The sequence below is a fragment of the Globicephala melas genome, chromosome 15 (assembly GCF_963455315.2).
Source record: "Globicephala melas chromosome 15, mGloMel1.2, whole genome shotgun sequence".
Classification (NCBI taxonomy): Eukaryota; Metazoa; Chordata; class Mammalia; order Artiodactyla; family Delphinidae; genus Globicephala; species Globicephala melas.
In genome coordinates, this window is record NC_083328.1 from 15648440 (window position 1) to 15660847 (window position 12408).

The 12408-nt window shown below is 57.6% G+C and overlaps 1 protein-coding gene across 2 annotated transcripts; it reads left to right on the forward strand.

Moving 5' to 3' along the window:
- Window positions 1-283: 283 nt before the first annotated feature.
- ZNF629 (zinc finger protein 629) lies at window positions 284-9135 on the forward strand. Of its 2 annotated transcripts, XM_030871767.2 has the most exons (3): window positions 284-478; window positions 2974-3081; window positions 3236-9135. In XM_030871767.2, exons 2-3 carry the CDS (start codon window positions 3009-3011, stop codon window positions 5767-5769), a joined length of 2607 nt encoding a protein of 868 aa, XP_030727627.2. In that variant the 5' UTR covers window positions 284-478; window positions 2974-3008; the 3' UTR covers window positions 5770-9135. The 2 variants fall into 2 exon arrangements, with proteins under 2 accessions (XP_030727627.2, XP_060141127.1); XM_060285144.1 differs by lacking the exon at window positions 2974-3081.
- Window positions 9136-12408: the final 3273 nt, after the last annotated feature.

Consider the following 12408-nt stretch of genomic DNA (forward strand, 5'->3'; position numbering starts at 1 on the left):
TCTGAGTCCCAACAAAGGCAGGCCCCGGAGACCAGCAGCCAACAAATCTGAGATAGGGCTTTCTGGGAGCGGCAGGCGGAGCCCCTGTGAAATGGAGGGTGGCCATAAATCCGGAGCCCCTCACTGGTATCTGGGTTCCCCCGAGAACTGGCTTCCACTGGAGACGGAGAGAGGGGCGTCGTCTCAGCCACCTCCCTGCTTCCCGTCCTCTTTTTCTCCCAGGCTGTGGGAGGCAAAGGGTTAAATCCCATAGAGCTGATGCTCTGACTCCAGGCTAGAGGGGCCCGGGAAGCTGGGGTCACTTCCTGCTCCGTCCCAGTCACCCTGAACTGGTCCCCGGGTCCTCAGCCTGGGATCACCCCTTGAGAAGGACCCCAGAGTCCTCGGCATCTAGCCCACCCCCCGAGGCAGGGCATTCAAGGGGTTAAGTCCCCTGGGGCTGGATTCTGCCTTCCGGCCTTTCCCAGACCCCAGAGCCGTGAGTTGGGGGCGCCTGGGTTCCCGGGGGGTTGGCCCGGAGGGCCCGGGACGGCCGCCGGGGAACAATGGGGCGCGAGAGGCAGGGGCCGGGCGCGGGACTGAGCCCCCTCCCCCGCCCCCGGGCCGCCCGGGTTAGGGGTGGGGGCCGGGAAGGGGCCGTGAGGGCCGAGGATTCTGGGAAGAGCGCGAGGGTCTGGCTGTGGGGGAGGGGAGGGCGTGAGCATTCTGGGAAGAGGGAATTCGGCCTGGCGGGCCGGGCTGGGGGCCGGGGCGCCGCGGGAGAGCCGGGAATCCTGGGTGCCCTGGGCGGGGGAGGGGAGGATGCCAGGCTCGGGGTTGGGAGCCAGAAGGAGGGTCGTGGGGACCGGCTGGAGCAGAAGTCCAGGGTCCGGGCTGGTGTGGGCGTCGGGGGGCCGGGGCCAGGGTGGCTGTATTCCCGCGGCTGCCTCCATGTCAGGGTCACCCTGGGCCGCTCTCCACACCTCTCTGTGAGGCAGCCTCCTCCTCTCCTTCCCTCCCTCCCTCCCTCCGCAGTGGGGCTGGCCTGAGGTCGAGGCCGCTGCAGGCCGAAGCACTTCTTGCCTCCCTCCTTCTCCCCACTTTGATACTCCATGTCGGCCTTGTCATTAACCCCTTCCCTTCTACCCTGGATCGCTGAGTTTGAATTTCTCGAGAGACGATCGTGGTACATAAATTCTTACCTGTCCTCAGCAAACACAGCAGGCCTCTTCAACATAGTCAGGCAGCCCCCAGCTTGGCAGAAGTCCCTGCTTCCACCTTCCCAAAGACACTTACAGATGGGGGTGGGGGATTCTCATAGCCTAAGGAGCTGCGGAGATGAAGAAGTTCATTTACTTCCTAACATCTAAGCCCTCTCTCTCCTACTGCTGTTTGGCAGGCTTCAGCTAGCTCCTGCTTCACTTTGGTCACCACCCTGCTGCCTTCTCACAAGTCCTTGCACCACCGCCCCCATACACACAGTGGTCATCCCACACGGCCACTCAAAGCCCAGGCCCTCCCCAGGGTCTCTCTGGGGAGTTCTTCTCCTAGCACTTAACTCCTGTGGCCCTGTTCCCTCATCATGGAATCATATGACTGTCTCTGGAGTGACAGCTGCCTGTGTTTTACTCTGAACTCCTGCTCCTCTGCTGCCATACCCTTTAAAGGCATTGGACCAAACAGGTTTTCTAGGAGCAAGGGGCATCTCATTCATTCATCTTTTGTTCATTCAAAATTTATTGAGCACCTATTACGTGTTAGGGATGGGATACAGCAGTAACGAAAGAGAAGATGGATTAGAGGAAGGGGTACCAGGATGGGAGTGGTAGTGGAAGCCTTCAGTGGGGAGTACTCTGTTTCGAGTTCACAGCTACAGATTGTCAGGATCCAACCCCTCCTTTTACAGCCAGGGAAACCTCTTGATCCCAGGAATTTCTCCATCCCGTTCCCATGGCCAGCAGGCTCTGTCTGAGCTTCTTTCCCCAGCTGCCCACGTTTATGAGTTTCACATGACTTTCAAGGTCACTTCCCTCTCTTAGAGGCTGCGACAAGCCAGACACAGAGCCTTGCATATCTGGTCTTAGCTCTGCCACTTCCCAGCCTGTGACCTTGGAGAAATCTCCCTGGGCATTGATTTCCTAATCTGGAAAATGGACAGCCTGATTCCTGGGTCTCCTCACAGGACTGTGGGGAAGATGGGGTGCGACAATGAGGACAGCACAGCGGGCACTGTGTCAGCTAGCTGTCAGCTGCCAGGTGGTCTCCACACACTCATCCCGCCTCTCTTTTCCTTTCCAATTCCCTCTCAAGGTAGTTCCTGCAGAAGCCCCCGATGGCTTTAAACTGCCCCCTCTCCCTACCTCTGGCCCGAGCTTCGACCTTCTTTCTGTGCTTGGATAACGGGAAAGTGCCCCAGTCTTTTGGAGGGCCCTGTCCCCTCAGGGAAATCAGGGTGGTTACTTTCTTTTTTTAACTCTTTAAGTGTTCCAGGCAGTCTTGGTTGTCTATGGGGCTCATAAGGAAAGTTTATTGGTCCCAATTAGCAGCCCCATTAAGGAGGAAAATTAGAGTCTTTAATGAACTTCCTCTGATTAGCAAAATAACAGGTTTCCCAGCCTCTGGGCATCAGAGGGGTGGGTAGGGTGAGAGCCTGCTTCCCCTGTGGGTGTCAGATAATACCTCTCCAGCCCCCAGTGTGGGTTCAAAGGGTTATGACTGATGAGCTTTTAATTACACTCTTAAATTCACCTACTTGCTTAGTTGTGATCTTAAGATCTGGAGCAAGAATCTGGCCTGCGGGGGCGGGGTGGGGGGAGGGGTGTGGGCGCGGTGAGAACTGATGCCCAGAAAAATGGGGAGGTAGGAGACTGCAGTTCAGATCAGGAGAAATAGGGGCTGGGGGGTGGGCAGGTGGGGGAGTGGGGCTGGGGGAGTAAAGGAAGGCGGGAGGTCAGCTCCCATGGTGTGCTCTCTCCCCTCCCCTCCCCTCCCCAGGGTCCCTGGAGCACTGGGCAGTCCTGAGTTCTGGGATGGAGCCCGAGGCAGCGCTGTGGGGCCCTGATCTGCAGGGTCCTGAGCTGAGCCCCGACGATGCTCATCGAGGTGAGGGACACAAGAAGGGACTGCGGTCCTGACAAGACAGTAGCCCCAGTTCAGGGAGGGGCGCAGACTCTGGGGGAAACCCAGGGGAGGGAAGTGATGCTCGGCCCGTGTTCTGAAAGGAAATGGGGGCTGGAGACTCCCTTTCTCTCTGTAGGTGCCGACAGTGGGAACGAAGAGGAGAGCCCTCAGCAGGAAAGTTCTGGGGAGGAGGTCATCTTGGGAGATCCAACTCAGAGTCCAGAATTCAAGGACCCACCAGAGATGCCCCTGGAGACACCCTCCCAGGATCCCTCAGTCCCCCAGGACCCCCCGGCCCCGCTGGGTCACTCCAACCCCTCAGACCACCAGACCCCTCTGGACCCCCCAACCCCCGAGGTAGTCCCGACCCCGTCTGACTGGACCAAGGCCTGTGAGGCCAGTTGGCAGTGGGGGACTCTGACCACCTGGAACAGCCCCCCGGTGGTCCCGGCCAACGAGCCCAGCCTGCGGGAGCTGGTGCAAGGCCGCCCTTCCGGGGCCGAGAAGCCCTACATCTGCAACGAGTGCGGCAAGAGCTTCAGCCAGTGGTCCAAGCTGCTGCGGCACCAGCGCATCCACACAGGCGAGCGGCCCAACACCTGCTCCGAGTGCGGCAAGAGCTTCACGCAGAGCTCACACCTGGTGCAGCACCAGCGCACGCACACGGGCGAGAAGCCCTACAAGTGCCCCGACTGCGGCAAGTGCTTCAGCTGGAGCTCCAACCTGGTGCAGCACCAGCGCACGCACACGGGCGAGAAGCCCTACAAGTGCACCGAGTGCGAGAAGGCCTTCACCCAGAGCACCAACCTCATCAAGCACCAGCGCTCTCACACGGGCGAGAAGCCGTACAAGTGCGGCGAGTGCCGGCGGGCTTTCTACCGCAGCTCGGACCTCATCCAGCACCAGGCCACCCACACGGGCGAGAAGCCCTACAAGTGCCCCGAGTGCGGCAAGCGCTTCGGCCAGAACCACAACCTCCTCAAGCACCAGAAGATCCACGCCGGCGAGAAGCCGTACCGCTGCACCGAGTGCGGCAAGAGCTTCATCCAGAGCTCGGAGCTGACCCAGCACCAGCGCACGCACACCGGAGAGAAGCCCTACGAGTGCCTGGAGTGCGGCAAGAGCTTCGGCCACAGCTCCACCCTCATCAAGCACCAGCGGACTCACCTGCGCGAGGACCCGTTCAAGTGCCCGGTGTGCGGCAAGACCTTCACACTGAGCGCCACGCTGCTGCGGCACCAGCGCACACACACGGGCGAGCGGCCCTACAAGTGCCCCGAGTGCGGCAAGAGCTTCAGCGTCAGCTCCAACCTCATCAATCACCAGCGCATCCACCGCGGCGAGCGGCCCTACATCTGTGCCGACTGCGGCAAGAGCTTCATCATGAGCTCCACCCTCATCCGCCACCAGCGCATCCACACCGGCGAGAAGCCCTACAAGTGCTCCGATTGCGGCAAGAGCTTCATCCGCAGCTCCCACCTCATCCAGCACCGGCGCACGCACACGGGCGAGAAGCCATACAAGTGCCCCGAGTGCGGCAAGAGCTTCAGCCAGAGCTCGAACCTCATTACGCACGTGCGCACCCACATGGATGAGAACCTCTTCGTGTGCTCCGACTGCGGGAAGGCCTTCTTGGAGGCGCACGAGCTGGAGCAGCATCGAGTGATCCATGAAAGGGGCAAGACCCCCGCCCGAAGAGCTCAGGGCGACAGCCTCCTGGGGCTCGGGGACCCTGCCCTGCTGACCCCACCCCCTGGAGCCAAACCACACAAGTGTCTCGTCTGCGGAAAGGGGTTCAATGACGAGGGCATTTTCATGCAGCATCAGAGGATCCATATTGGAGAAAACCCCTACAAAAATTCAGATGGCCTCCCTGCACACTCCGCCCCCAAGCCGCCTCAGTTTCGACCCCCCAGGCTCCCTTTTGGAGGAAATTCCTATCCAGGTGCGGCGGAGGGCAGAGCTGACCCCCCAGGACAGCCCTTTAAAATGCCTGATGGGCAGGAGAGCTTCAGCCAAAGGCTGGGTCTGCTGTCCTCCAAGTCCTACATCTGTTCCCACTGTGGAGAAAGCTTTTTGGATCGCGCTGTCCTCCTTCAACATCAGCTCACCCACGGCAACGAAAAGCCCTTTCTCTTTCCTGATTATAGGATTGGCCTAGGGGAAGGGGCAGGGCCCAGTCCCTTCCTAAGTGGAAAGCCCTTTAAATGCCCCGAATGCAAAAAAAGCTTTGGCCTCAGCTCCGAGCTGCTGCTGCACCAGAAAGTCCACGCCGGCGGGAAACCCCAGAAGAGTCCGGAGCTGGGGAAGAGCTCTTCGGTCCTTCTGGAGCACCTCAGGAGCCCGCTGGGGGCCAGACCCTACAGCTGCTCAGATTGTGGGGCCTCCTTCCTCGATCGCCTAGCCCTCATCCGGCACCAGGAGACCCATACCCAAGAAAAGTCCCCCAAACCTGAGGACCCCCACCCAGAGCCAGCCACCCTGTCCACAGGCCAGGAAAATGAGGAGGAAGCCCCCATCCCCACAGAGAGCAGCAGCCACGGGGAAGGGGGAAGCCCCAAAACCCTTTTGGAAGAAAAGCCCTATTTGTGCCCCGAGTGTGGAGACGGCTTCACAGAAGTCGCAGCCCTCCTCCTCCATAGGAGCTGCCACCCAGGGGTCACCCTGTGAAATGGGTCTGGAGACCAGGGGCCTCTCTTCCCTGAGAGGAACACTGGATCTCCCCAAAAATTATGTGGGGAAAGGAGGAAAACTCTTTCAGATTGTAGCGAGGCAGAGGATAAAGAATGGTGGGTAAAAATAGTGCTTTTACATCAGTGATGAGAAACCCTTTAAAATTGTTGGTGGGAACCACTTATACGGCAGTAGAGAAAAACTGTTGGGTTAGAAACCCTATAAATACGTAGGAAAAAAAAGCCCTTTAAGTCTGTAGCAGAAAAACCCTATAAACCATAGTGGATAAAAGCCCTATTAATTGTAGGAAGAGGTCCCAATATGTCTCTAGACAACTCTATAAAACTGTATTGAAATCCTTGTGAAACTATAGGGTCAGGGAAGTGCAGGGAATATGACAATGGCGTTGACTTGGAAGGAGTGACCCTTAGAAGGTGTAGAAGAACCTCCCATGAACTTGCTCCTCCCATGAACTTGCATTCTCTCCCCTTGGAGTATGGGAGGGAACCTCTCTCCCAGAGCCGTGGACAATTACACTGAGGAAACTGCTCGTCTGGGGAGGAGCGCGGGAATGGGGTGGAACCAGAAAAGGAAGAAAACAGAGGAGAAAAATAAGTGATGAGGAGCCCTCAGATCCACAGAGGAGAAATGACCCAGGAACTAGGAAAAGAAGGTGTAGCTCAGGACACTGGGGGTTCCTTGGGGTACGAGGGCAGCCTTAGATGATTGTGTGTGTGAAAGGAAGAGGCCCATGGAATTCCTGATCAGAAAGAACCCAAAAATGGGGAAGGAAAAAAAAAATCCAGCCTTTTTAAAGGCTGAAGTTTGGGGTGCATAAAAGCTTTAAGTATAAGGAGACCACAAAAATTAGGGAGGAAGAGTAGGGGGTTGGTTATAGTGCTTTGAGGAAAGCAGACCAAGGTGGAGAAACTGTTCCGATGGAACCCAACAAACTCCAGGCTGCCCAGTCTTCCCTGTCTCCAGGAGCTTGTTAAACTACAAGTACAAGCAGATCCCAGCTCAGGCCATGAGGGTTCCCCCCACCCCCAAAGCAGGCAGGACTCCCCTCTCCCCAGCCCAGCTGGGGACGTCTACTCTCAGAGGCCTCCAGGGATGGAGGGTCCCTCCTGCCACGTTCTCAGGTCTCACTGTCAGGAGGCTTCTCCTGAAATCTAACTGCCACCAGTCCTGCTGCAGTGGCAGCCCATTTCCTCAGATTCTGTCCTCAGTCAGAGAGGGAGAACCGCTGCTAGTCGACCTCCAAAGAATAAAGCCCTTCAGAGACTCAAGGCCTGTGTGTGCTTAAATCCTCCCCAGACTTCTCCAAGTCAAGAGAGCTATGTGTGGGCTCTCTGTGGCAACGAGGGACAGCAAGTTGACAGAATAGAGAGCTTTGATTAGCCAGCAACCTGATTTTAAACCTCACTCTTTCATCTGAGCTGTTAGCAAGGCTGCTAGCAGGACAAGCCAGCCTGCACACTGTGATGGGTGTCCAAACGCCCCACAGACTGGACCGTGGGTCCCTGAAGAGTATGGAGACCTGACCACCTGACCACCTCACCCTGGTACCTGGAGCCCCGTGAGGTTGTTAACAACCCAGCCCGACTGTAGGCTTGCAAAGGGACAGATTCCACCCACTTGGCTCCTTTCCTCCTTAGCCAGAAACCTTCAGAGGGAAATGGAAGGATGAGAAACACACTCCCTGGCCAGGCTTGTCTCCAGTCCTCACACACCACACACAGTGACATACTTTCATTAACCCAGCCAAACCCGCTCACATGACTGGGAGTGTGTGGCAGGGGAAACAGACTGTTTTCTTCTAAAATGGTTGGAGAGAGAAAACTCCTGAAACATCTGTAACAAGAACCCCATCCCCTAACCCTAGAGACCCTTAAAGAAGGAGAGGACTCCGTCCAGTGCTGGGTTCAATGGAAGTGCCCACTGACCCCACGGTGGCCCCTGTAACGCACTGTGGTCCTGAAGTAAGAGGACTGAGATGCCAGGTGAGGAGTCACATCCCTGGAGAGGGTGACCCAGCTTCCTACAAACTTGTGGAAGAGACCTCTGATTCCACTACCTAAAAGTTCAAAAGGTGAAAGTCCTTCAACCTTCGTCTATCCTGTTCCCAAAGGGATGACCCTCAAATTCAAAGATCGAAGTCATAGAACGCTGTAGGAGGAAGAAGCGAGGCCTGCTGGGGAGAAGGAAAAGGCAGGCCTTGGATGACTACGGGGAGACCCTTGTTAACATCTGCATAAAGCCCCGCCCCACCCAAGTGCCAGGTCAGAGAGCACCACCAAGAGGGGAGAAGAAGGCTGCCTGCCTCTACTGACAGCATGGACCAAGGGGGTGTCCCTCTGAGACTGAGGAAGAGGAGACGATTCTCCAAGCAGGTTTTTTTCCCTGTAAGATGGCAGCAGAAAGAAACTTCAGTTGTAGAGACAAACCCCTTGTAAAGCTAGAAGCAGATCCTCTCAGAAACAGGTCTGAGGAATCTGTCTCCAGAAGGGTCCTGGAGAGCCCTTGGGGCTCCAGGGTCAGTCCAGGGGAAGATGGTCAGTGTGGTCAAAGGCCGACTGAAGGCCAGCCGAGGACTAGGGTGTAGCATACGTAGTAGGACGCTCGCATGTTGTAGGGTGAGGGCCAGAGGTCTTGGCTCCGGTACTGAATGGATGATGTGGACACGATTAGTTGGGGTCTGGGGTTTCATAGCAAGAAAGGGGGCAGAGTCAGAGAACTTTGGGGTGTCACCTGTTCTCTGTTGCCCACCTCCCCAAACTCTTTTAGCTGGGTACTTTCCTCCCAGAGCAAGCTACATCTTGGGAGGAACTAAACAGGGAACAGGCTGGGGGAGGTGGCAGTGTCGAGTCCCTCTGACCAGCTCAGGCCAAGGCCCAGGGGTCGTGGCACTTTCCCACCAGAACTGGGTCTGGAAGGCAGAGCGTAGCCAAACCCTCTCGTTCAACTCCACGCAAGCCTGACTCTTAAGAAGGGCCCTCATGCAGGAGTGCGACACAGGGTCACAGCGTCATTGGTGAAAGCAGAGGGGAGAATAGAAACTGATCTGAGCTTAGGCTGAAACTTGAAACTGCTATGGATATGGAGGTCAGAAGGGAGCATGGGCATGAATCCTGAATGGTGGGGCAACTCGAAACCATCACAACCAAGAGGTGGGTTCCATGGCACCCGCCCCTCAGGTGAGCAGTCCCGACTCCTTTGCCCCCGTGAGGGAAGCCCCACTCACCTGACTTGTCCCCCCTGGAGTGAAGAGAGGCCCCACTTTTGAGTGTTGTGTGTCAGTAACAGTGTTGTGTCACTGGTGGTCATGTTGAATAGTTGAAGAGAATAAAGGGAATAAGATTTCCCAGGTGGTTTCTGTCTTCTCTTTCAAGCCTAGAGCAAGCTGAGAGAGCCCGTCCTCTCCCAGGGCAGCTTCCATGTGTAACCTCAAAAGCTCAGCCCAGCCCCAGGCCGCCCTTGCAGCCCTCTTCCCGGAGGCCTAAAATCCCCATCCAGAGCTTGCCGGTGGGAGCCTGAGGGTTTATGGGGTTTTAAAATCTGCTCCCTTGGGAGACAGGGGCAGAAATGTGTTGAGAAGGCGGCAGAGCCAAGCAGCACGACACGCCGACTTCTGGGTGGCAGCCTGGTGACTCTGGCACTCGCTGGCTCGGGTCCAGCTGTGCTGCCCCAGGGAGGCCTCTTGGGCCCCAACACCTGCACCCTCCCCAGATGGCCACAAGGCAAAGTGCCTAAGATTCTAGTTCCAGAAGCCGGCAGCCACCTCCCCTGGTTCGTCTGGGTCCTGGCCCTGGCCCAGCTCTTCCTCTGGACCAGAGCCTCCTAGCCCCCGAGGAGAGGTGGGTGGTGACCTGGCTCGTCATCTCACTCTCAGGATGTAGCCCGTGAGCCCCCAACGTGTGGAGAGGCTGAGGCTAACAGGAGGCAGCCATTTGCCTAAGATGCGAGGGAAACCAGAATGGCCAGGAGCAAGCTCTGCACCCAACCAAGCCTCTCCTCCCCCACCGCTGGGCCTGCCTGGGCCTGGCCTGGGCTCCACACTGTCTGGGCCAGGCAGGGGTTGCTCCGCTGAATCCGCCTTGCAGGCTTGCCTCAGCGCTATCTCCTGAACCTAGACCTGGCCATGGCCCCTGAGTGGCTGCTTGAGGTCAATACTTGCTCTAACCTGTTGCCTGCCTCTGCCGCAGTCTGCCGGGGGCCCCTGCCCCAGCCAGGAAGCTGTCTCTCCACCTTCCCTGTGCTTCTCTGACCCAGACTCCCAAGGCAGACTCAATTGTCTCTCCTTCCCCTTTTCCATCTGGAAAGCAAGGGGTGGGGGACGGTGGGGAAGGGGGGAAGAGAGGAGGGAATTGCGTTTCACGTAGAAGCGAGTAAAGAAGGCTATTCTATATTCCCTGGGGACACTGAGGTACCTCAGCACAGGAGGATCCTCAGCAAAGTGAGGGGACTACAGGGGAAGAACAGACACTGGAGCACATTGGTTCATACTTAGCAGAAGGGGCTGTGCATCCAGACGTGGTACCTGCCACAGCAGAGGGTCAGGAAACTGGCAGAGGAAGTGACCTGCAGGAACAGGAAATAGTAAGTGTAGGGGCCAGGGGTGTGGTGGGGGATAGAAGGTGCATAACAGTTAGGTGTAGGCTTAGAGCATAGTGGAGTAGAAACTGAGAAAAGGGAGAGAGCAGAGCCTGGAGTGTAGAGCATCCCGTTTGAGTAACTTTGGAATAAGGGCACCATTGGGGGAGAGGGGGTTAAGGAGAGTGATGTGATCTTATCCCCCTCACCCAACCCTGGCCACGAATGATGGTGATTTACCAGGTCTGGAGCTCAGGAAAGAACTGGGTTGGAGGAGTTGGGCCTTAGCAGCCTAGCTGTAGCCATGGTCCTAGATAAACACACCCAGGGAGAGCAGTAGAGTAGAAAGGAGAGGGTCTAGCTTATAGGTAGAGGAGGACCATGAGAAGATAGTAAGTATGAGAAGATAGTAAGCAGGAGAGTGCCGCACCACAGGGCCCAAGGGAAGTTTTAAAGAGAGTGGTTAATGTCAAATGCTCCCCTGGACCCTGTGGCCACAGACAGCAGCCTTAATTCTGGCTAAAACACGTAACTTTGCCACTGAGGCCAGCATCTGCTTACCCTCCGAGGCCAGCCAAGGTCAAGATTGGTTCAGGAGGAGCTTTGGCCTGCCCATCCCAAGGGCCCAGGGTATCACACAGCCACTGAGGTTGTAAGGGATCAAACATCCTGAGTGCAAGGGGCTGACCAGCCCCTAAGGCAGATCCTCCCAGCACTGGGCAGGCTCATTGCAAACCAACGTTTACGGTGAGTTTACTCTGTTCTTCCTGCAGCATCAGTGCTTGCTCTTCCCACAAATTCTGGGATTTTTATCCCACTCCCTTGGTCTGGAGCTTGAGAAAGTGGTTTGGGCATACTTTATTAAGCATGAGGACTCAGAGATTTTAGCCCTACTGGATATGGAGACTAGCCCAGGAGAGATATTTGGGGAGGTGTCGCAGTCACTTGCATTTGTTAAGGAGCTCACGTGGAGGTGACTCCTGGGTAGTGCTCACAGAAGATTGGCGGACCCCGGCCCGCTCCAGGGCGCAGCGCTCCCCTCAGAGCCAGACGGCATCTCTATGATGCAATGTGCTGCGTTTTTTCCCACCTTGGCCACCACTGCCGGGAGCCACGGACACCTCCTCGACAGCCCGATGCCATCCCCCGCCACGGCGAGAGCCTCAGCGATCGCGCCCACTGCCGCCAGCCCTGAGCCGGAAGTCACTGTAGCCCCCGTCTCCGGTCCGACCTGGTCCAACCGCTGCGGCCCCGCCGATACCTTGGGCACCATGTGGAGCCCGAAGGCGGACAAGGCCGCGAGCCCCAGCAAAGGTGAGACCTCTGATAAAGCCGCAGCTTCGCGCAAGGGCGTGACTGCTGACAAGGCGGCGGCCGCTCCCGTGGCCATGGCTCCAGCTCCAGCTCCGGCACCAAGCCCGGTCAACACCGGCCCGAGCGCGAGCCCCAGTGCAGCCTCCGGCCGCGGACTCGACAGCACACTGAACCCACAGGCGCCGCTGGACACACAGTTCCCGAGAACAAGGCCAGTGGCCAGTGCAGGTCGCAATGAAATAAGTGACCCGCTGAGGCGTCCTGCTTGTCCGTCCGAGGGGGAAGGGCGGGTGAAGCCATTGGGGAAAAACGGCCCACAGACTGGGCCCAGGCCCGCATCTGGCCAGCACAACCGGGGACCCGGCTCTCCCCTCCGAGGATCTTGCCTAGAAGCACCAATATAGAACTACATTTCCCAGGATGCACCTCGGGGTTCCCAGCACCCCTGCCGCCAATGACTGCGCGGGCTGTAGCGAGCCCGCACGGACCGGGCCGGCAGAGATGCGGAGATCCAGGGTGTCAGCCCCTCCCCATGGGAACAGGTGGGGCCGGCTGGCGACAGAGTGCTGACCACGACGCTTTCTCCCTGCAGACGCGCCCCTCCCAAAGGCCCAGTCTAACCAGCTGTTGGGAGTGGGGTCTCATCTGTGCAGGCCCTCCAGGTTCACACGCCAGCCAGGGCAGCGCTGGGAACAAGTGTAACAGCCAAAATCCGGAACCACATTTAGG

Excerpts from the sequence above, each read along its gene's own strand:
- ZNF629 (XM_030871767.2), top strand. The coding sequence starts at position 3,009 with ATGGAGCCCGAGGCAGCGCTGTGGGGCCCTGATCTGCAGGGTCCTGAG. Across the intron at positions 3,082-3,235 it reads CCCCGACGATGCTCATCGAG|GTGCCGACAGTGGGAACGAA; the intron begins GTGAGGGACACA and ends TTCTCTCTGTAG.